This window comes from Phodopus roborovskii, unplaced genomic scaffold (assembly GCF_943737965.1).
Source record: "Phodopus roborovskii unplaced genomic scaffold, PHOROB, whole genome shotgun sequence".
Taxonomy (NCBI): Eukaryota; Metazoa; Chordata; class Mammalia; order Rodentia; family Cricetidae; genus Phodopus; species Phodopus roborovskii.
The window spans coordinates 24,718,944-24,739,305 of record NW_026126407.1 but is presented as its reverse complement, the minus strand read 5'-3'; the positions used below and the strand labels follow the sequence as shown (position 1 = coordinate 24,739,305).

General features: G+C 44.7%; 1 protein-coding gene across 1 annotated transcript in view; it reads right to left on the bottom strand.

Annotated features, from left to right (window-relative positions):
- Window positions 1-18,729, bottom strand: part of LOC127219265 (glycine receptor subunit alpha-1-like) — a 39,149-nt gene extending 20,420 nt beyond the window's left edge. Inside the window, exon 1 of the mRNA XM_051180645.1 lies at window positions 18,534-18,729. Within this exon, the coding sequence (XP_051036602.1) occupies window positions 18,534-18,589 (56 nt within the window). The 5' untranslated portion in view covers window positions 18,590-18,729. The remainder of the gene's footprint in view (window positions 1-18,533) is intronic.
- Between the last annotated feature and the right edge of the window lie 1,633 nt (window positions 18,730-20,362).

Genomic DNA, 20,362 nt, shown 5'->3' with positions numbered 1-20,362 from the left:
AGGGACCTCCCCCTGTCATGTGGACCTGAACTCACTTCAGAGCCCCCACCATGCTGCTATTGTCTGACAAATCTGTTACTCAAATAGCCAGTGCCTCAACATCCCCCTTGAACTGCAAACCAAAACCTTTTTGGCAGTAATTTCAACTTTGTCATAAGTCATGCTGAAAGTCCCCCTGTGACAAATCTCTGCTCCTGCCATAGAAATAAAAGCTGCTGAATCCAAAGCTGGGAATGTGTCTGAGATTGATGGCAGTGACAGAGAGAAGGAGCCCCCCTACTGCATCTGACCTATAGCACCATCACCACAGAAAGTCAGAAATGACATCTTCATAATGCAGGGTGTGAGCAGTTGACAAGAAGGGATGTGCCCCCCCACCTTCCCTTTTCTGGCACCAGCTCCCACTGCCCAGGTAGCCACAGTCACTGATGCAGGCTGGTGGGAGCCAGACGGCCTCTGTAGCAGATGGTTCAGATGCCCATGTGGTGTGGCACATTGCGTTGCTTTCTCTACTGAATCCCTCTGCTTGTGTTTGCCACCGTTTTCATCCTGACAGTCCTCACATCCTTGGATGCTTACGATATAGGAAGATCACGGTCAGAACCAAATACAGATCCTGCTTTTTTATCACCCAGTGACCTTGCGCAAGTCCCTTGAGTCTCACAGGACTGTTTATTAGGAGTAAAAGAAAGGTGCTAGCAGAGAACCCTCCAGGATTGCTGGGGTTAAATAAGAAAAGACATCTGAGGTGCTGACTGTACTGCCCGGAACAGGCACAGAGAACTTGTTTTGTCTGATAGCCATCATCACAAGTTCAGATTCCTGCAGAAGGCATAGGTGGCTTTCATTGCAATTTGATTCCAGTCTAGATTAAGACTCTTCATTCTGCAAACCCCAGAAGAATCTAAAGCCTGTAAGAGGCAGGGAGGGCAGGGACTGCTGGATGTGGGCTGTACTTCAAATCTTGGCTAATTTATTGTGTTCAGTTGTAGGCCCTGCATTTTAAGAGGGATATTAACATCTGGAACAGGTCCAGAAAGGAACAACTGGGCTGGTAAACAAACTTGAAATTGACCTATAAGGAATAATTAAGGACTCTGGGTGTTTGGCTGAGAGAAGATTTCTGCAAAAGGGACCAGTGTGCTGGGCTGTTGTAGGGGAGGCAGGGACCTGACTTAATGAAACAATGGTCTGGAAGTCTTCTTCTATTTTTCTAGGCACTGAGCTAAGCTGTTTGCAAATATTAGTTATTTTTCTTCTGCAAGATGCTCTGCGAGGTATATATTTTGTATTCCTTTGTATAGAAAGAAGGGGGCGAATGTTCAGGAGGCAGAAGTGAAGTGTCAGGAAGCTACATGACCCGTAGGTGGCAGGGTAGGAACAGGACCAGGTGTGTGTGTATGTGTGTGTGTGTGTGTGTGTGTGTGTGTGTGTGTTCTCATTTGTGTATTTGTTTATGTGTGTGTTTCTCATGCAGGTGTAAGTTCACATGAGTGTGGAGGCCAGATGTCAGCTTCAGTCATCAATCCTCAGGCACTATCTACTTTGTTTTTGAGAACAGGGTCTCATTGACTTGGAGTTGAACTCACAGCTAAGGCTAGCTGGCCAGTGAGCCCCAGGAATCTGCTTTTCCCAGCATCTTCAGTGCTTGGATTACAAGTGTATGCTTTTTATGTAGGTTGTCTACATCACACCCTAGGCTTCTATGCGTATACAATAGGTACATTACCGACTGTGCTGTTTCCCCAACCCCGAGTGTTCTGGTTCTGTAGTTTTGTAGGCTTGTTCCAAGCAACCAGGCAAAGTGAGTGGGGCTTTCAGAGTGTGACTGCTTCGTGCACACAAGGATGGGATATTCTGACCCTCAGAGCTTTCTTGTAATGGAAGAGGCTGCCTGAGGCAGGATGAGTTCCTGGCCAATTTTCAAGTAGAAGCTGGAATTTTGCTTGGCCCTATGATCTACAGGGCATAGCTAAGATGGTGGGTGTTGGGACTCTATTATGCACTTGTGTATTTTTCTGATAAATTAATTAAAAATTACTTTTTGAGGGGTTGGAGAGATGGTTTAGTGGTTAGGAATGCTTCCTGCTCTTCCAGAGGACCCAGTTTCAACTTCCAGCACCTATATGGTATCTTCATATAACTGCCTGTAATTCCAGTTCCAGGGAGTCACCCATCTCTGACCTCCTCAACCACCAGCACTCATGTGTTCATTCTGTCTCCTCCTAAATATACATGATTAAGAATGAAGTAAATATCTTAAAAATATAAGCTGAAGAATAGTTTTTGAGACAAGAGTCTCAGGTAGCCCATCCTGGCTTCAGACGCACTGATGAGGGATGTCCTTCTGTATATGTGTTTCTCTTACTTGTTGATGAATAAAACATTTTGGCCAATAGAGGAAGGAAGGACTAGGAGAATTTTGGGAAAGGTAGGCAGAGAGAGACCGTGAGGAGATGCCATGTAGCTGAGGAAGGAGCGGCAGGTCTAGACCCTTCTCCAGTGAGATTAGACCATGTGGAAATACTTAGATTAGTAGAAATGGGTTAATAGTTAAGGCAGAGCTAGCCAATAAGAAGCCCTAGCCATCAGTCAACAGTTTATAAATTAATATAAGTCTCTGTGTGTTTATTTGGTGCTGGGAAGGGCGGTGGGACCTGGCTGAGAAAGAAACTCCAGCAACAACACACTATGTAGGTAGGAAGACCTCAAGCTCTTGACCCTCTTGTTTCTACCTCTCCAGTACTGGAATTATAGGTACTTGGTCTATGTGGTACTAGGGATCCAACCCAGAGACCTTTGCATGATGGGAAAGCACTCTACCAAGTGAGTTACATCTTCAGCCCTCTTTTAGTTTTTATGAGTTTTTGTAAAATAATATTTTATTTGATATGTGTGAGTGTTTTGCTTACATGTGTATCTGTGCACCATGTGCATGACTAGTGCCCAGAGAGGCCAGAAGAGGGCACTGGATCCCTTGGAACTGGAGTTACAGATGGATGAGAGCTGCTATGTGGGTGAAGGGAACTCAACCTGGGTTCCAAATCTCCTGGTGCTAGGTAAAGAAGAAACCTGGACTTTGTTGCAGCAGAATTGGGGTGGGGGAAAGTCTGTCACCTCCTTTCTTTCCTGATAGACAAGTCTGTGATTTGGGGTGAGCCATTTATCTTTTCCTCCTCAGGGCCTTTCCGTTCTTTCATCACATCTCACGGCATAATCTTTTGCATATGGAAAAACTCACCAGATTCTGAAGGAAAATGGCTTTTCCACATGAACACTTTGAATTTGCATTAGGCAAGATGACCTTAAGGAGCCTCATGTTGGTTAAGATCCCAGTTTTAGGCTCTGCATGCAAAACATGGGGGTGATAGTGGTACCTACTTCATGGGGTTGTTATTAAATCAAATAGTTGTATACCCAGAGTGCTTATCTTCTTAGGTTACTAGGAATTGAACCCAGGGATTTGCACATGCTGAGTTAGGCACTCTACTACTGAGATGCACCCTTATCTCCACACATGGAACATTTAGAAATTTTCTGAGATATGGCAGGCTGAAAGCACGTGCTATTTGCTAATGCTACTAATTATGAGAATTCTTACTTAGAGGAATTCTTGTCTATAAGGCAAAGTTGTCATTCTAAAGTGAAATTCATGATGATGAAAACAAAATCATCCCATATCTTTGCTATTTATCTGCATGTCGCCAGCAGAAGTGCTGGGGAATGTTGTCATGGGAATGAGACATGGAGTCCTAGGCTCTAATCTAGTCTGGACATTAATCCATTGTGACTTTGGAGAAGATCTTTCCTGTGGCCTCAGTTCTCCCTTGGAATGTGAGGCACTAGGCTAGAGAATTTCTTCCATCTCCAGCTTAGTTCTCATTCTACTCCCAATCTTTTTGACAGTTTTATACAACAGCCCTCCGTATAGGGCTCCAGTTACCCTGTTGAAAATGTGTCTTGGCCATAACTTTCTTCAGTCCAGTGTTGGGGAGATGGCTGAGTTGGTAATGTGTTGTCATGCAGGCATGGGGACCAGATTTGGACTCCAGAACCTATACCAGAAAAACTGGCTGCTCTGGCATGTGTTTGTCATCATATCCCTGGGAAGTGGAGACAAGAGGATTCCTGGGGCTCTATAGCCTGGCCTGATTGGTGAGTCCAAAGTGGATGAAGAGCCTGTCTCAGATACCAATGACCCTGAGGAACTATAGCTAAGGTTTTCCTCTGGCCTCTACATACATGCACAGACATGTGCACACATACCCTCCATATGTATGAACATACTCTAACACATAAACAAATTAAAAACCCAAGTCTATAGCATAACTCTGGTCTTTCATGTTCCAATGACCTTGTACTTCTGGCATCATGATTTCAATGTGGAAAACATCTTCTAGTTGCTCAGAAAATCCCTGCAAACATACCAAAGGGTCTCAACCTTTATGCTCATTTACTCCATCTCAACCATAATCATTTTGGATCTGCCTTTCCTCTATGTGACTCAGGGGTGTCTTTACTCTTACAAGGTGGGCCCCCACCTTTATCATGCTTCTCTCTGGCATTCTCTTCCTTTAAAAACATTTTTTCACACTTAAAAGTGCTTTGTAATATTATGAAACATCCAAGCATTGCAGAACCATTTAATGCCAGAAATAAGAGTCCCCCACAGTCTCATTCTCAAGAGATGGTAATTATAAACAGTTTTGGGTCCATATCTCTTCACTCCTCCCCCCTCACACAGAACACTTAACCACATTAAAAAATGAAATTGTTTTCTACCAAATACACTTCTTTGATGATTGAGTTTCCCTAACCCATTCAATCTCATCATTAACCTTGGATAGTAAAAGATGTTTTCATTTCATTTCACTTATTTGTTTATGTGTATATGGAGGCATGTATGGAGGTCAGAGGGTAACTTGTGGAATCAACTTTCTCCTTCTACCATGAGAATCAAACTCATGGTCTGGCTTGACATCAGGTGTGTTTACTCACAGAGCCATCTCATTGGTTCCTCTCTTGGACATTTTTGACTTTCCTCCATGAAATGGGATAACTTTGTGCCTCTTTCTGGTCATATGCCATTGGTCTCCCACCTGACTTTTAGCTATAGGAAAATACAGTTTCCTCCCATCCGCCCATCTCTCTGTATTACAGGTGCAATGAAAAGAGGGATGTGGTGAAAGAGAAGGCTTTTGGACAAAACTCTGGACTCTGACCCATTCTCCTGTTCTATAGGTTTTGTAATGCTACCAGTCTCTGAAGTTATTGTATGTGTGTTATATACTGGTTCTTGTGTGTGCCTATGTGTGTGTTTGAGGGCACACATGTGTTGTAAGTATGCTAGCCAGAGCAGAATGTCTAGTATTTCCCTCAATTACTTCTCCACATTATTTTTTTTTGATATGGGGTCTTCTACTAAACTTGGAGGTCACTAAGTTGGCCTAATTGGTTGGGCAGTGAGCTCTGGGGGTCTTCTTGTCTCTGCCTCTCCTGGGCTGTACACTGTCCCTAGCATTTTCTGTACCTTCAGGGGATCAAAGTCATGTTTGTGCAGCAAACACATTACTGAGTGAGCTACAGACTCTGAACTTCTCATTTTCTCATTAGTTCATTCAGTGTGTTACTTAAGCCTCTCTAGAAGGAAAGCATTCTAAGGCCAGGACTCTCCTGCTTGTTCCTCCTTGTAACTTAGAGCAATGGCAAGCCTCTAGTTGGAATTGGTATTTTTTTGCAGAGTGAAGAACTGACCCACTTTCAGCTGGATAGAAGGCCACTGGGAGGGGATAGGCAGAGTGTGAGCAGGCTGAGCCTGGGTGACAGGGCCTAGAACTGTGCACTCTCGTCCTTGGGCTTAGGGTTACTCTTTTCCTTTTATCTGCCCCACTCTCTTTACATCCACTGGTCCCTGTGAATTAGTCATTTCCCATGGCCCAGTTTAATAATCTGGGGCCTCATGAAGCTGTGGTCATCTTTACACTGTCTTCTCATCTCCAGACTGCTAGTCAGGCTCCTCTATGCTCCGCCCACCCTTGGCAACCAGCCCTCTTTAAATGGCCATTGTGATGACTTCCTTGCTTTGCATGATGTCCAGGTATCTGAGGCAGTACACCTACACTCTGCTAGACACCTGTCATTCAACATAAATGGTCCTGTTAGGGAGGGATTACTATTTCCATGTCATAGATGAGGACAATGGTGGCTACAGAATCCTTTAAACAATTTTGCTCTAAGGCTTACATCTAACACATGGCGTTACCAGGATTTCAGAAAAATGAGATTCCAACCTCAGGGTCTCCTGCTAGTCAGCTTAAATGAAGTCTTATGCATGGCAGCTGGAAGCACCATCATCTTTATGTAGTATCAACTCATTCTAGACGTGGAAAACCTGAGACTCAGCTATAACCCTCTGTGAAGCAGAGGGATGGAGAGATAGATGGCTCAGTAGGCAGAGTGTTTGCCTCACAAGCATCAAGACCCAAATTTCATCCTGAGAACCCATGTTAAAAAGTAGGGGGTGGTGGCCTGTGCTTTTAATTCTGGCACCGAGGAGGTGGAGATAGGAGGATCCCTGGAACTCATTGGCCAGCTAGTCTAGTCTACTTGGTGAGTTCCTAGCCCATGAGAGATCATGTCTTCAAGCGAGGACACATACATGTACACACACACACACACACACACACACACACACACACACACACAGAGAGAGAGAGAGAGAGAGAGAGAGAGAGAGAGAGAGAGAGAGAGGATCTTGCTAGTGGAGAAAGATTTGAGTAGCTTTCAATTCCAGGTCATGTAACCTGAGAGAGTGTAGAACATCCCATCTTTTACTTGGTTTGTTGCAATCTTTCAAGAGATGTAGCTTTTTATGTGTTGAAACCAACAAACCCTTTTAAGGCTCTTTCCAGACATGATGTGACCCTTCTCATTAAGAGAAAATTTTTTTTCTAGTAGCACAGAAAAAGTCACCTCCAAATAAAGTCCATGCCTTCTTCACAAATAAAACCATTCCTAATGAGGTCACATGCCTTCAGGGTAGTAGGGCCATAGAAACAAACACCTTAGAAAATCTGTCTTATTCCATTTGGGCAGTGGTGGTGCACCCCTTTAAGCCCAGAAACTTGGGAGGCAGAGGCAGGAAAATCTCTGTGAGTTAGAGGCCAGCCTATAGAGTGAGGTCTATAGAGTGAAGTCCAGGACAGCCAGGACTGCTACACAGAGAAACCAAAAAAAAAAAAAAAAAAAAAAAAAAAAAAAAAAGTGTCTACTTGTCCTATTCCATAGAAGAGACTTTACTGTTTGTCTGCTGGCATGCTGGGAAGCAACCTTATCTTATCTGCAGTAGCTCATATATTTGGGGGAGGCCCAGCTCAGACATGCCCTGGTAGTCTGTGAGGATAAGGCTGAGCGACTTCCCGCAGCTGTGTCAGAGACAGCACTTTTAAGTCCTGCTCTTCCCGTGACTCATTTATTGGAGCAGAAAGGGGTCACAGTGAGACACAGCAGTGCTTCAGGGTTGGTTGGGCGGAATCCTCCAGGTCCTAGGCTTTGCATAGCCAGTGACAGGAGGCTGTGAACAGATATGTAGGGACAGAGCAACAAACTCTGTGTTCAGTGTACCCGAAGCCACAAGGATGGCACAGCTTGTGAAGGGCAAGAAGGGCTGGTTGAAACCTTGGGAGGCACCAAGGGAGACAGCTTGACTTTTGAGGGGTTTATAGTTCAGTGAGGAAGCCAGAAGGGCTCAAACTGAGGGCTGAGGGTAAAGCCAACATTTCCAAAGACTTTAGAAAAAAAAAAGATTTATTTTTAATTTTTGATCTTTATCATTTTTCATTTAGTGCATTTGTCACTGTGTGTTGGGATATCCACAGAGGTCAAAGCATCAGGTCCCCCTGGAACAGGAGTGACAGGTGGCTATGAAACAATTGATGTGGCTGCTGGCACCTGAACTCAGGTCTTTTGGAAGAGTCGTGTGTGCTCTTCAAACAGGCTAAGCCATCTCTCCAGCCCGAAAGGAGACATTGAAAGGAGAATTCGGGCTGAGTTGGTGGTAGGGATAGTGGTTACCCAAGGGACGCCATGAAAGAAGTGAAGCTAGTGATGGGTCTTGAGGTGTGGCTAGAATCTCAGCTGTGGAGAGGAAATTACTGTCTGTTAAGGACTTGTATTCCCCCATGTATAAGAGTTTAAAGTGTTTAAGGTGAACCTCAGTCCCCATTCCTAGCTTTAAAAATTGTTTTTGAGGTAGTGTCTCGTGAAGTTCAGTCTGGCCTGGAACTCATCATGTAACCCAGGATGACTCTGAACTCCTGATCCTCCTGTCTCTACTTCCTGAGTGCTGGGACGACAAGCTTGAGCTCCAAGGCCAGGTTTGTGCAGTGGCAGGATCAAGCCTAGAGCTTTGTGATGGCGGCAGGCTTCATCCCCCAGCTCTTTAAAGACAGGACTCTTGAGATGGGGAAAGGTTGAGAAGCCACCAAGGTCCTTCAACAGGGAAAGCAGGGTCCAAATAGATGTACTCTAGCACAAAAATAGCTGTTCTGAGTGTCTCTGAGGGGTGTGCAGTTCCCAGCTTTATGTGGGACGCTGGGGGCCACTGACAGTCCATAGCAGTGATAGAAATAAAGGTGGGAGCTTCATGGGGCAGCTGGGAGGTTATGTCAGGTCAAGACATGGTGTGCTCAATGGAAAGCCAGCACAGATTCTGGAACCATTGTGGTCCTGCACATCATTGACTGTGGATTGAGACTAACTCCATCACTGTATGGCATATATAGCATCACCACAGCAAGAAAAGGGTCTGAAGGCAAACCACTTGCATTCCTGTCTAGGATTGCCTGGTCCAGATTGGGTGGTCCTAGGAAGACGCTATGCTCTTCCGTACAACAGGTTGAATAACAGGTTTTGCTTAACATCATAGCACTGAGGAGCCCACAGACTTATATTCATCATTGAGTGTAAAGCCAGGTACAAATGCACTAATATTTTGGTGACTGTTATGGTATAAAAATCATCTGAAAAGATGGATATGAAACTGCTAAATGACTCACCCTAGGGAACAAGATGCCTGCGTGTTTTGGCCCTGAACTTTTCTTCTTATGTTGCTTAACTCAAACCAATTATAATGTTTATAACATAAAGAGATAAAGGAAATGAAAGGGACCAAGCAGCAGGTCTGTCTCAAAAGTTGATTGCCAGAGACTTGTGTGTAATGACTTTTTTCCCTCCACTGGCACTGGCCTGTTAGAGGCATATGGGGGAATGTTTCTGTATCATTTGGAGAAATGCTAGGAACAAGTTTCAGAGCCAGGCTGACTGACTCAAGAGGGTCACCAGTAGCACCTGGTCACCCAGTGTCCTGATCTAGAGAGGTTCTGAGGAGACTTCTTCCTCTGTTTCCTGGCAGCACTGTGGGAGGCATGGGGTGAGGTGGTCCAAACCTGAGGCAGAACTTCCTCTCCAAAGTCTCAAACAGAAGGTAAGGGTACACTAAGACCCCCATGCTCGGGTTAATCTGTGTGGCTGCACAGTCAGTTAGTCTGAGTACAGGGGACCAATAGTTCTTAATATTCTGTTCCTAGGCCAGAGTGCGTGCTGCCCTGCACAAGCAGGAATGTACTCCCACCATCTAGATAGCTCTTCAACTCAGATGGTTTGGGGACAAACAAGAAAAGATGCCTTAGCTACAGCCTTCCTGTGGGGATGTAGGGTAGCCAGCTTCCCCCAGTGGAAGAGATGAAGGTTGGAAACTTGTGTGTGTGTGTGTGTGTGTGTGTGTGTGTGTATTAGCTAACCATGGAAACTGTTACTATCTACATCCACCTGCAAGTAATTGGCTCTTGATTCTTTGGAGAGACAAACTTGCCTCCTCATATTCCCATCTGCTTCAGGGTTTCCTGGTGTGTGTGGGAGGATCAAAGATAGTATAATAATTCTGAGGACCTCCTCTCCTCTGCTCTCCTCTCCTCTCCTCTCCTCTCCTCTCTTCTCCTCTTCTTTCTTTTCCTCTCTTCTCCTCTCCTCTCGTCTTCCCCTTCCCCTCCCCTTTCTTCTCCCCTCCCCTTGCCTCCCTTCCCCTTTCCTTCTATACCCTAGGCTGTCCTGGAACTCATTATGTAGTCTAGGATAGACTACATGTTTCATGGTAATACTCCTGCCTCAGTTTTCCAAATGCTGGGATTACAGGCATTCCCTCTTGTGGTTCCCAGTAGAGAGGAAAGGTTGCTAGCTTGATAACCACAACAGTTCTCCAGGCATGTGACTTTGAGAGATTAAAAAATCCCTGTGGTGATTTATAAGCAAGGAGAGCTGGCTTCTCTCTAGTATTAGAATGTCTAGAAAAGAGAATGGGTGCATATGTCATATGATTAAAATGATTAAGAGAGTTCAGTGAGATGGGTGAGGTAGTGAAAGTGTTTACCACTAAGCCTGAAAACTAGTTTGGCCCATGAGACCCACATGGTTGTATTGAGAGAACAGGTTCTTGCAAAGTTGTCTTATGACCTCTACACCCTGTATTGTAGCATATGCACATTTGGAAACATATGTGGTGCACACAAAATAAAAAGTATAATTATTTTAAAAGCAATTAAGAAAAAGGGAAGGAATAAATAATATGGCTCTGTTAACTCCAAGGCCAGATGGGAAATTTCTAGTTCTCTTCTCCTAAGGTTGCCCCCACCTCAGCTTCATTGTGTAGACCAGGTTGGTTTTGAACTCATGTCGCTTCTTTTTCAGCCTCCCCAGTGCTGGGATTATAGGCAAAATTCACAGCACCTGGCTTTCACAGAATGGGAGGATTAACATCTTGATACCAGCCTGGAGATGTCAACTAGTGTGGTGACTTAGCAGCCAGAGTTTGAACCTTGGCTTTATCCTGTGATTATCAGCCAGGATTTTTGCATCACCCAAAGACTCACAGTATTTCTCCTGTAAGCCTCAGTTCTCTCAGCTTTGGAATGGAAATAGGTACCATTGTCCTAAGTGTTTTTAAGGTGATTGGATGACTGGGCAGTTTATTCTACAAACTGAAGTGCTACTGCTGGAGCAGGGTGGCTTGCTGCAGTCCTCTGGAACTGGGGAGGATTGCAGAATGGAACATATAGCAATAAACACACTCTCAAAAGCCAGAGGAACAGAGCAGTGGCTCTCATGGGTCTGAGGTAGCAACAGATTCCTTGGGAAGATGGGCCAGTCAAAGGGGTGCAGAAGGAAGGACATAGTCCCGAGGTCAGAACAATGATGGCATGATGCAGAGCCTTCCAAAACTCTGGGAGTCCCAAGAAAGGCTCTAGTTGATGCCGAATTGAGAGTATCAGGTGCTCAGGAAGATGGGTGAGTGAGATTTATAAAGAAACCCTATTCTCTGGAGTCTCTTCTGACATTAGATCTTCTCCTCCCCCAGTCCTTATGGATGCCCATTGCTGTGTCCTAAGGTCTGTGGGGCCAGGGTAGCATTCCCATCTCTTGATGCCTCTTTGTCTGCATCCTCTTGCAGAGCAGGTCTGGTGTGTGTGTGTGAGAGTTGATGTCTCAGGGACTGCATTGACATCTCAAGGTGGGGCTGGCTGCCCAAGGGAGGAGCTATCTTCAGGAGTGATTATGTTTAGGAGAGGGAGACAGAACTTGCAAGGAATAAATGGGGACACAGTGGCATCATCAGGACACACAGGCTCTGCAGACAACACACAGTGACTATGTTTGGGGAATGATATATGACTGATGATTTGTGGAGCCCTGTCCCCCTATAAGCAACTTGTTTACATTTTATTTTTTATTTGTCAAGTGAAAGAGCTTCTCCACACATGGCCTCAGTCAGGATGACCTAGGGCCTTGCTATTCCCATTTCCTATCCTCGTAAGCTTCTGTGCTTGTGAGGGGACTGGCAGGGAGACTGACTTTCATGCTCTGGATCCCAGAAACTGCATCTCCACAAGACCCTTGGCACTTTCTATGAGCCCGATTCTGTAGTGTGGTCGGGTATTTGTATTTTACTATTAAAATACTGCTACTTTGCGACACTAGGGACTCTATCCATCATCTCATCCTCAGTAGGTACTATACCACTGAGCCACTTTTCACCCCCAACTATTTAAGTTTTAAAACTATGCATGATTGACATGGGCAAAGCTTACATATGTATCCATCTGTGTGCACTTGTGAGGTTATCTCCACCATCAATCCACTGAGTCTCTACATCACCCCCATCATTGACTCTTGCTCTTCACACTCTATTATTTAGTAAGAAGACACTATGTAAGCTTGAACCTCTCAAATTCTTGGGATCTGTCTCTTTGGCAAGTCCTTCTCAACTCGATTTGACAGACAGATCTGCTCAGAGCTCATTCTGCTTTGGACTCCTTGACTCATAGGGACAGTGTGATTGATCCCCCTGGAGGGAGTGGGTGGCAGATCCGAGGACGTAGTGTCAGAGGATGGGGTGGGGTGCCTTGTGGGCAGCTCTTAGATGTGAGGCAAGAGAGGACTGCTGCCCACTTCATGACTGGGATTCCCAATTATCAGCAGCATCCCGTTAAGATGGTAAACTCATTAAGTAATAGATCCTACAAAACAGGCGGATTCAAAGGCTGAGAGTGGTAATCTAATTGTGCTGAATTAGCTTCAGACAATATCAACTTCAGAAAAGCCACAAAGGGATCTTTAAACACCATTTCTAAAGCTCTGGTGTCCCCCGGCTCCCCTCCTAAGGAATCACATTCCAAAGCCTGGATTCTGTGTGGCTAAAACCCCTATCCTATCATTCAGCCTCTGTTCTCTTCTAACTGCTTTCTCAAAGAAGTTGCTGGCACCCTGTTGTGTCTTTGGTTGTGTGTTAGGCTTAACAGAGAATGGGTCTGTGTGAGACAGTTGGAGCAGTTCAGGGTAGAGAGGCCATAAGTGCCAGTAACAGCAACAGTGACTGTGCTTTATTTGTGGACTGTTAGTTTTTCTGCTAGGTCCTTCTATTGCATTCTGAAGTCCTTTTTCTTTCTTAAATGCAGGTTTTTATATAACTAAGGTGGCTTCCTTTTAATAATCCCTTGCTACATTTTGTGTGTAGGTTCATTGCCCAATTTAGTTATTATCTAATCTATTTTGAAGAATAAGGAAAATACCACTGAGTATGTGCTCTTGGCCTGATTTAGAGCCCACAGATTTCAGGTGGAAATTTAGGAGCCAGGGCAAGAGGGGGGTGTAAGCATTGTCAGAATTGCCTCTGACCTTGTATTCTATTTATTCTTTTTCAGGAAATCACTCACAAACTCATAATCTATAGAGGATGTGGGAATTTCTATATCACTCTATTATGTACATTTTCACTCCCTGCTTAGACCCCTCCTCTGACTATCATGACCACCGTGGCAGCTCCTGCACCACTCAATAAAGATTCCAGAAAGTTCCCAGTTCCTTTGAGCCAGAATTGCTGGTGCATTAAAAATAAATCTATTCTTCTCTCGCAGTCACACAGGCTAAATCAAAACCAATATTTCCCAATGTGGATGCTGTGGCTACCTCAGAGGTACAGGCGATCTTCAGGAAGACTTGGAATCTACTTAAAATGCTTCAAAGACTTAGCCAATTGTGTATTTGCCTCTGACAAAGTCATATGGGATGACTAGGAAGTCCTTAGCAGTGCTTCATCTTAAGTAGACTCAGCCAGGGTCATGGCTTATGCTATGGTAGTCAGGAGGGGAGGTATTTCTGGCATTTGTGTATTCTTTTGACTAGGGCAAGCATGGGTTCAGTAACCGGCTTAAAAAAATAGGCTTTATGTGTGTACTTGTGGTGGTTGGGGGTAAACTTTAAATAGTTGTAGACAGTGGTAGGATATCATGTTGTCTCACGACTCGGAACCATTTCTTAGGATGGGAAGGAAAGATATTTATAGCCTTTGTCAGTCATCGCATCCATCTTAGGGGAACTGTTCAAAATGAGAAGTAGCTGGGTGAGGTCTTCAATTTTTTTCTGACTTCCGAGGCTGGGAGTAGCTGGTAACAGCTGCTTATTATTATTATTATTATTATTATTATTATTATTATTATTATTATTATTTTGGTAATAGCTGAGACACACTGCAATCCCTTTAACCCAGTCTGTACTGTTTTGGCAAAGATTGGGAAAAGGTCATTGCAAATAGGAATAGCTAAAAATAATTTTTGAGAGTGTGATTGGTGGAGTCCTTTCATTTTACAGGTGGGCAAAGTGAGACCTAGAAGGGTCATAGAGTCTTCTCAAGGTCATGATACTGTAGTTAAATTCCAGATCCCAGGTTTGCTGTGGCAGAGGTCATACTGTCTAAAGCACACTAAATATCCTGCAGAGGAGCCTTGAGATGGGCAGACAGGAGACGTTAACATCCATCTTAAAAATCATTTTGGCTTCTGCCAGCTGATGAAGGAAATATAGTTAATGACACCCACATCATTGTGATGCTGTTGTAGGCTCTGTACACAGGCTGCCCGGAAGTGAGCACTGCAGACCCTCTGATGCAGGAGAAAAGGGTTCTTTCTGCAGGAATGGCATGTGTCCCTGCAGAGTGCCTGGTTTTGAATGGGACACATGATCACGTAATTAGTTAATACCCGGTGAAGGGATGAAGGCAGGGGAGCCACTAAGGCTGGTTCATCCAGAGCCTTTGTGAAAATAGGGTCCTGTCTTTGTAAATGGGTTGCTCAGAGGCTGAAGGGAACTTATAAGAGTTGGAGTTAGCCATCTCAGTTGAAACTAGAGTAGCTACACAGAAAAACCCTGTTATGGTGGTGCTGCAGGAGAACAGAGTTGACTCTGGAAGTCAGAACCTGTGGACCATAGGTGTTCTGCTCTCTCCATTGCCCCACATAGCTGTGGCCTTTCACAAGGCCATCTCAAAGATAAATTTCCCATGTGTCCCCAGTAGGTCATTTCCAGTTTTATAAATATGCAGAAGTTATAAGCAGATTTATAATTTCATTTTTTGGCTTTGGGTCCTTGTCCAAATGGCCCCTTGGGAATAAAAACATGACATTTCTTTCCCATCTTTTCTAAGCCTCTGGAGGACATTTTGTTTGACTCTGAGGCAGAGTTGCCCCACGGGTTTTATTCTTTAGGAAAAAGTCCTTAGGCCATTTCAGAAACTTCTAGATGTATTCTGCAGTGCCTCAAAATTCAGTGGTTAGGACTCAGGCAGCACATAGCTGTTACTAGGGAGAAAGACCAAGGGCCTGTCTGCCCTTCTTGGTAAGCTTAGGAAACTTTCCTGTCTCAGGAAAACACTAATTTATCTGTCCACAATGATAGAGATAACAAACATTATTAAACATGGTATTTACCATCTTCTTTCTTGTCCTAGAATTGATAGAAACATTTGCATTTTAAAGTTGTAATCAGCTTTCTTAGCAAGTGATTGACACACATGATCTAAAACCTTAACACAAGCCTTCTTCTACTGGGATGGGGAATGAAAGAGGTACATAAGGAAAAGGTGGTTATCTTTTGGAAAAACCACTTGGTTCATGTCTCTATATTTATTATTTATTTCCTGCTAAAGTACAAGCTAGATCCCTTTCTGTTTCAATGGGATGTGCTGTGTATTCTACTAGGAACTGTTTCCTCAGGCAAACTCAACTTTTTCATTATTATGATTAGTGCCTGAAAGCAGCTGATTAAAAATTTGGTTATTTTTATTGTCACTCAAAACTTGGGCAATTCTGTCCCTTCTTCCTGTACTTTGGGTTATTTTGCAGTGTTTGGAGACATTTTGGTTTGTCACTATCAAGGAGAAAAGATGCTACTGGCACCAGACAGGCTGCTACAATGCACAGGGCAGACGTCATGACAAAGAATAACAAATATCGAATTATAAAGATCAAAATGCCAATAGTGCAGAGGCTGAGAAGCATCCTTATAGATCATGTCTGTCTGAGTTATTGAGAAGGCAAGAACTGTTCGGGTCGTACTAGTCCCATCCTTGCTAGCCTCTGTAAGGACTCGGAGGGCTCAAAGCCATGTCCCCTTTAGTTTAAAGGAGAGCTGAAAGAAATTCATTTCCAATATTAAATAAATAACGAAAAAATGAATATTAGTCTTAGCCCAAGTGGATATAAGGCTCCAGCCTCCAAGTGATGCAAAATTTATGTTATTGGATAGCAGGATGTAATATTAAATTTAAAAATGTCAGGCTGCTTAACATGAGAGCAGAACTTCAGCCAAATAGGTTCCCTGTATTTGTGGGGACATAGGTGGTGGGTACTGCATTGCTGCTGGTCTCCTAGGACACCAGTCTGCCTTTCCCATGCCTCCATTTACTCCCCGAATTGGTAGCATGTGAGGCTCCAGTACAGCTCACTTCAGTTGTTTTTGTTTGTTTTGTTGTTGATGTTGCTGTTTTGCTGGTTGCACACAGATTCAATGCAGCAGCACCTTGTATTTTCAGTAATTTGAAACAGGGGAGCAGCAGGCCTTACTTAACCTAAGAAGGGCCTGGGCCCCTTGGAATATACATTGGCTCATCCAGCCCTCAGCCTGTCCTTTGGTGAGAAGGGCTGGTTATTCTCCTATAACCTGCAAGGGAGCTGCTGGCCTCTGTTTACCCTAGATTTTAAGGCTGTTATATGTCTTACCTAAAATTTGAAAGATGAAAGTATTAAAGATGCAAATATCATTTGAGCAAGGACAACTTGTTTGGCTAGCCCTCTTATGACCCCCTGGCTTCATCCATCCGGGGAAATTACAAAGGGTGTGAAAGTTAACCCCTGAAACAAAGCATGCATCCTCCGGCTTTGATAGTGTCGCAGCACCAGCATGATCCAGATCTCTCTCGTCATGCCTCACAAACACAGCAAGTTCTCAATCATGTCTATTGCTGCTCACATGTGCCTTCACCCATAGAGGGGAAGGAAAACACAATGAGACTCTCTGATGGGCCACCACCATCTCACTTGCGGAATCAACACAGCGGAGTCTTACCCTTATCTAAGCGATTATAATGCAGACTTTTTAGATGGATTATCCCTTTTATTAAAGCTCATGTCTGGGAGAGGAAAATCAAGGGATGAGTCAAGAAAAAAAGGAGTAGGGTGGGTAGAGTGATGAGACACTTTCTGCCTCCCCCTATGAAGTAGGTAAATCTCACAAGGCCCTGGAATGTTGAACTTAAGAAAATACTTGGCTATTTGCATTCTAAGCTGTGACTGGGACAGTGCCATGATAAAGAATTATTTTAAGAGGACATTAAAAGCCTTAGCAGTGGGTAACCCTGGGAAGGCAGGGGGTTTCTTTCCTTCATCATCTTGAGGGAGAAAACACAAAGAGAAGCTCAAATTCAGAAACTGGCACTTGGGAGAGGAGGCCTCATCCATATCACCAACCAATGAATTAGTCAAACCAACAACTCTTTGAGGTGTAATGAAATCACAAGTACCTGCTGTTTTACCATCAGAGAGGATCTTATTTGGTGGTCATATGGTTTTTTCTTTCTTTCTTTCTTTTTTTTAGAACAATCTGAGTGGGTTTTTTTTTTTCTTAAATGCCTATTAACTCACTAGAGTGGTAAAACATGAGAAGCAGACACGCCAGAACGAGGAAGATTAACGATCTCTGCAGAGCTGGGAAGAATATTTTTCAATTCATATAGGTGGAATTTATCATTACCACCTCTGAAGATGGCATGATTTGCCCACTTACAAAAGGCCTATTTGTTTCAATACTTTCTAAAGATATGATTTTTCACTTTTCAATTGGACTAACGCACGAATGCTAAGCCTGTAAGCAGAGAATTAGGAGTCAATGGGTGGGTGTAGGGAGCCTAGCTACAGCAGCTGAGATAGGAATTCATTCATAAGAACTTCCCTTTGGAGTAGGGGAGGGTCTGTTGTAACAGAGTTTGTAAAGAAGTGTATCAGGGAGGATGGAGTCAAAGTTTTAAAAGGAAAATATTTCTCAGTGTCTATTTGTAAGTAGGTCTGATCGGTACTTAAGTTCAGGCTTTGCAAGCTGAGGTCATAACTGCATTATCCCCTAGCTCCAAGCCACAGGAACCCTGACACCTTCCTCCCCCAAAAAAACAAAAAAAGGGAGACAGAATGCTCTGTTTTGTGCCTAACCAGTTCAACTGCAACCTTCCGCGTCACCGCTAGTTGTCACTTCGCTCCCAGACGGGAGACCCGGGGTTTCCAGCACTGCGGTTTGAGAGAATGCGGTCCCAATTAAACTAAAAAACTCGTAAAGCTTCCCCTTAAGTCCTCAGCCGAGTGAAGGGTAACCAGCAGAAGGGCCAGGGGTCAGTATGGGAGGAGTAGTGTAGCAGTCAGACAGATAGACAAACCGCAAGAAACAGGCAAACCACTGCCTGAGTAGCCACTGTCTGGGACCTACACGCACCAGCCAGACACCCTGCGGGTGAAGGTGGGGGGAGGAGGGGAATGAAAGGGCCTTCAGTACACAGCACCCCTCCCCAATTGATGAGACCTCGGTAGAGTCAGCCTCTTTACTCCATCTGAACCCCATTTGCTCCTTAAGGATAGTCGTTGTCAGTATAGAAAATCGCGTACCTGAAGAATACAATGGTCTCCCAAAGGTAGAATCGCAGAGTGTTGAAGCTGTACATTTTCCAGATTCTTGTGCTGTAAAGTCCACGAGTTATAGGGGTGCAAAAATGTTTCCGATGGGCACCTATGAAGCCAGAGAGCGCCTCTGGGGAAAATAATCCAGATGTTTGAGGGAGCTGGGGAGTAGAGGGACGAGGCGGCAGATAATTGCAGCCAGGAGGCTTGGGTACCGAGGAAAGCGGCGGTCGTGCAGGTTCAGCACCACGGAGAGCGTCCAGCCAGGCTGCGGGCGGGAAGAGCGCTGCTGATGCTCAACTCGCTGGAGGCTCCCTGCGGCGCTGGGAGGCACTCTTGGGGGTGGGTATATTTTCTTCTTTTTCTTTTCTTTCTTTCTCTCCTTTTTTAATCCTTGTTTTTATGTTGAGAGGCCAGCTTCAAGCAATCAAGAAATCCGTGGGGATTAGAGCCCTGGCCTCGGACCCTTAGACCTGGCTGGCACCTTCTTTCTGGCCCTGGGCTGGCCCGTGGGGTTTTAGGGGTTGTGTGTTTGTGTGTGTGTGTGGGGGTGGGGTGGGGTGGTGGTGGTGGAGCAGGTGATGGTGCTGGCTTCAGTTAGATGTCGGAGAGTGTGCCAGGCTGGCGCATCGCAACCCAGTCCCGGAATCTCGTTCTCCTGCCTCCGTTTCAGTCTGCTGTCGCCTTGCGGTCCGCGTTCTCTGGTCCCCGCCGAATAAGTTGGGATTGCTGCAGGAAAGGTGTCCCATTGCTTGGGGCTGCAGTCGCAATAGAGCCCACCACAACTTTCAGGGGCTGCTGGGGTCCATGGTTTCCCAGCAGGGCTCAGGAGCCCAGGCTTTCAGAGGCAAGTCGGGTTTCTGAGCTCGCCCATCTTCTGGCTAGACTCACTCAGATCGTGAGACTTTCTTACTGCATTAATTTAACAAACTGGCGGCATAGAGGATGGAGGGGGGGCGGTAAGGGCCAACGGGAGGGGGTGGAGAGGGGAAAATGGGGGGAAAAACTCCTTAGAAGCTTCAAACCCTCCCACTCGAGGTATTCATTGGCCCACGGCTGCAAAAACCATATCTTCTCTTCAGGTTCGGCCAATTGTGTGTTAGGCTCTGGGTTGAGTTTAACCCTCAAAGTGCTGGCAGAGACCAGCTTCCTGCACTTCCCAGGCCCCAGTGTCTGTGCAGGTCTTCTGTTGTTCCAGAGAGGTTATAGATTTCACCTTTTGAAGTCTTTTAAAATCTTAACCTTGATTTTTTTTTTTAAAAGAAAATAGTTGTATGTAAGTGAAACACCATGAATTCCAGTCCAGATGTGCTTGGGGGACTCAGTTTATCATTTTAAAAGGGTCACTAGAACCAGATCCCTCAAATTCTTTAAAGTGCTGAAGCTGTACTATTTGGGCTCAGAAGACTTAGAAAAAAGCCTGGTGGACAGAGTAAGTCTCCTTTCAGGGACCCTGTGGTAGGGAAATTCAGGAAAATCAAATAACAAACAAACAACTAACTTAATGTTTAGGGCCAAAGGGGAGCTGATCTGCCTGGTTCACTTTTGAGAGAGACAGAAGATATACTCCCCCATCCGAACAGAGGAAGTTTGAGTCACATCATACATCTGGGAAAACTGGGCTGCAAATGAATGGCAGAGAAGGAGTGCACACATATATCTTGTTCCTATGGTGCTTCTCCCCCCTCGCCCCTTTTTCTTTCACCTGCCTTCCTCTGTTTCTCTACCTTATCTGACTCTCAGAAATGAGATATCTATTTCACTGTTGAGCCCATCTGGGGAGGTAGAGTTAATCAGATTTTCTCCCAGCCAGGGGA